Consider the following 3,303-nt stretch of genomic DNA (forward strand, 5'->3'; position numbering starts at 1 on the left):
AGAGCGGTCAGGCTGAAGAAAATCCACTGGACATCGGCAGAAGCAAACATTGATATCTGTTAGAAATACCTGGCTCAAGACAGCTCTCACACTTGGGGAGTGCTGAGGGCAGCCTGACTGTGGGCTGTGCCAGCGCTGTTCCCCCTGCAGTACATGGATGCATTTTATGGCACAGATGCATTTTACAGCACGTTACCTCAGTCCGATGTGGGCTAACACAACACTTTGTCTCATCACTTGTTGTAAATCTCTGTCAACTTTGTTTTCCTTGCATTAAGTGATGGGGAGTAAGTCTGAGGAAAAAAAAAATAGCAAAACCCTCATAGGGGGTGCTCAGAAAGTCCCACAAAAGGCTGAGCCCGGGGGTACACAGTGGTGGGGGAGCCCTTACTGCCCTGCCTGGCTGCTGGTCCACCCTTGCAGGGTGTGGCTGTGCTTCCCACAAGAACCAGCCTTACAAGACTCATTGTTCCTTCTGTTTCTGATTATCTCACACCATAAACAAATGCCTTTTATCTGGATTTGTGGTGGTATCCTCCTCAGGTGGTCCACAGTGCTCCTGCTGGGGGTCCCATTAACCAGCCTGCTCTGCCTTGTCATTGCTGTGTCCTGTGGGGTGAAGGGACTCACAGCCAGCAAGGCTGGGCACAGCAGGTGTAAATTAGTGCTGGAGGAGCACTGGGCAAGTGAGGCAGGACAGAAATGTAAAGAGACAATAAAGCACACCAATGAGACTATTTGCAGCTGGAGCAAGAGCAAGGGTACCTAATTCTGCAGCCCACTTAGCGACAGAAGAGGTGCTTAAAAAGTCTGTCTTTCAACCAGGTTATTTTTACTAGGAAGCTAAAATTCAGAGTTGGATTTGACCTCAGCAGGACCGCTGAAGTGAGGCTGCAGACACTGCTCAAAGGGTGGTGTACAGATGACGTGGAAGTGCAAAGTGACTGGATTTATGCCACCTTTCAGGTCCCACCACAAGGTTAGGAGCAGTCTGGGGTACCTGGTGCAGTTCTGTGCTTTGCATGAGCCTGTTGCATGAAACAATGCTGGCTTGAGGGTTCCTGGATGGAAAAGTCATTGCAGGGCTTGCTGATGTTTAAGGCACCAGAGCAGGTCTGCTACCAAAGGCTGTGGTTGTGGTTACTGGATACTTGGGGCTCCTTTCCCTCTGCCTGTGCCCAGACTCTGCTCAGCTGCCCTGCAAGAGCTCCACTACTGAATGAGAGGGTCAGTTAAGCATCTTTCTGCTCTAAGATGGACTGGCTTTTATGAGGAACAGAGCACTTGGCAGTAAAACTAATAATTCTGACTGGCAGCCTTTTCTTCTCCTCTCTTTTCATTTTCTATCTTGCACTGCAGCACACAGTTGTTCAAAGGCAAAAAAATTATATTTTGCTTGGTCTGACTGGTACATTGTTAAACAGTGATTATTTCCTTCTCATCTGACAGGAAAACTGGAATCAGAGGTCCAGAATTTCCACTGCATCTATCATGACTGGGAATACCTGAAGTGCAGCTGGCAGCCAGGTCTCCTCGCACCTCATGGCGTACATTATGGGCTGTATTATTGGTAGGTAACAGCAAAATAGGAAAACATCCAGGCAGCAACCAAGTGAACCACTCAGAGTACAAAAATGACCCAGTAAATATGCTTTTATGGCTGGCAATGCTATTGCCCAATTCACCCAGAATGAGCTGAAATAATGTCCCAAGCCACACATGCCTTCTGGCAAGAAAACACCAAATCCTTTCTCACTTTCTTAAAATCAGGCTTCTGCTGACTTTTGCCAGGAAATGCCTTCTCACTTCCTCCTTTCCTTTTATTCATCCCCCTGAGGTGTTTACTGCATGTTGTCCAGCATAAAGATTTGTGCTTTCTCTTTGCTGAATACACCTGGATAGTTCTGGCTGCACATTTCCCATGATCACACTGCTTATATTTCAATAGGACAGGATTTAGCAGGAGGCTACCAAGCTCAGTGAGCCCTAGATACAGAGTGGAGCTTCTCAGCAACTTGGATTTTTAGTGTTCAAATATGTTTTCATAGCCTCAGCACATCTTATACAAGCAAACATGCTGCCACAAGGTAATAATAATAATAATACATATTTCTCAGCTGTTTCTTTTAAACTGGTGCCTAGATTCTGTTCTGTAGGAAAACCATAGCTAGAATTAGTGGTTTGGGCCAAAGTAAATACTGTATTTGTGCTTCAGCTCCTATGATATTTTGGAAAGGATGACTTAGACTGGGTTTCATGCCACTGGGCTACGTGAAGAAAAGCATAGCTGCATTTTAAAGAGGTTCCACGTAACTCTTGGAAGTAGTCTTCAAAGCAGAAGCACTGATTCAAAACCATTTTGCTAACTGCAAAGATCTGCTTGAAGGAAACCATGGAAATGCATGATTCATACCTAAAAGAAAAACAAACACTAAAAAACTCCAACCTGTATTTAATTGCCTTCAATAAAACCAGGCATCTGGATCTGGGTCCCATTTCATCCCAAGATTGCGTGGACACCAACGGCATCCTTTGATCCCTGTGAGCAACTTTTTATTGTACTAGAACATGAAGTTTTCCCCCAAACATAATGTGCTTTGCAGGGAGACTTTCGTTAGGTCTGGAGTACAGGGGCCAGATTCAGCCCTGCCTTGAGGGCATAAACTAGCAGGAATCTTAACATTTAATATGAAACACCAGTCAGTATTTCCAGGATGGAGCCAGCAGCTCAGCTTTGGGGAGTGGCCCCCAAAGGCAGTACATTCATGGCACACATCACCTGCCTGAAAACATTTCATTTTGGCTTGGGAGGGCACCTTTCTGCAACTCCAGAGTCTGTGACTGATGGAGCAGGAAGGGCCCTAGGGGAGGATGACTGTCTCCATGAGCAAGGCCAGATTCTTCCCTGGCTCCAGTCACACAGTGGCACCTCTTGTGCTACAGGAATGGGCTTGAGGAGAGCCTGACACAGCCTACAAACCAGCCTGGGAAGCTGTCTGTGCATGTTAATTTTGTGTTTTCTCCACACTTTAGCCATAGCAGGAGTCCAGGTGCTGATCCACAGCTCTGTGCTTTGGACAAAGGGTGGGATATGGGCAATACTCGAGGCTTAGGTCCAATCTTACAAAAAAACTCTTTACCCAAGTAGTAAATTGCCTTGGTTATTTTTTTCTGTTTCCCTCTCCACTGCTAGGTACGAGGGGCTGGACCACGCGGTGCAGTGCGATCACTACATCCAGGATCGCGGCGTGAACGTCGGCTGCGTGCTGAGAAACCTCAGCCAGGCAGAATACCAGGATCTGA

At 46.7% G+C, this 3,303-nt stretch overlaps 1 protein-coding gene and 1 long non-coding RNA gene across 2 annotated transcripts in view; one reads left to right on the forward strand and one right to left on the reverse strand.

Annotated features, from left to right (window-relative positions):
• The window catches only part of IL13RA2 (interleukin 13 receptor subunit alpha 2), a 14,000-nt gene that overhangs the window by 5,996 nt on the left and 4,701 nt on the right, over positions 1 to 3,303 (forward strand). Inside the window, exons 3-5 of the mRNA XM_017737615.1 lie at positions 826 to 979; positions 1,450 to 1,570; positions 3,194 to 3,301. Coding sequence (XP_017593104.1) covers positions 826 to 979; positions 1,450 to 1,570; positions 3,194 to 3,301 — 383 coding nt within the window. The remainder of the gene's footprint in view (positions 1 to 825; positions 980 to 1,449; positions 1,571 to 3,193; positions 3,302 to 3,303) is intronic.
• Positions 1 to 3,303, reverse strand: part of LOC108447476 — an 18,128-nt gene that overhangs the window by 1,420 nt on the left and 13,405 nt on the right. The window lies entirely within an intron of this gene.

Source organism: Corvus brachyrhynchos, unplaced genomic scaffold (genome assembly GCF_000691975.1).
Source record: "Corvus brachyrhynchos isolate BGI_N302 unplaced genomic scaffold, ASM69197v1 scaffold346, whole genome shotgun sequence".
Classification (NCBI taxonomy): Eukaryota; Metazoa; Chordata; class Aves; order Passeriformes; family Corvidae; genus Corvus; species Corvus brachyrhynchos.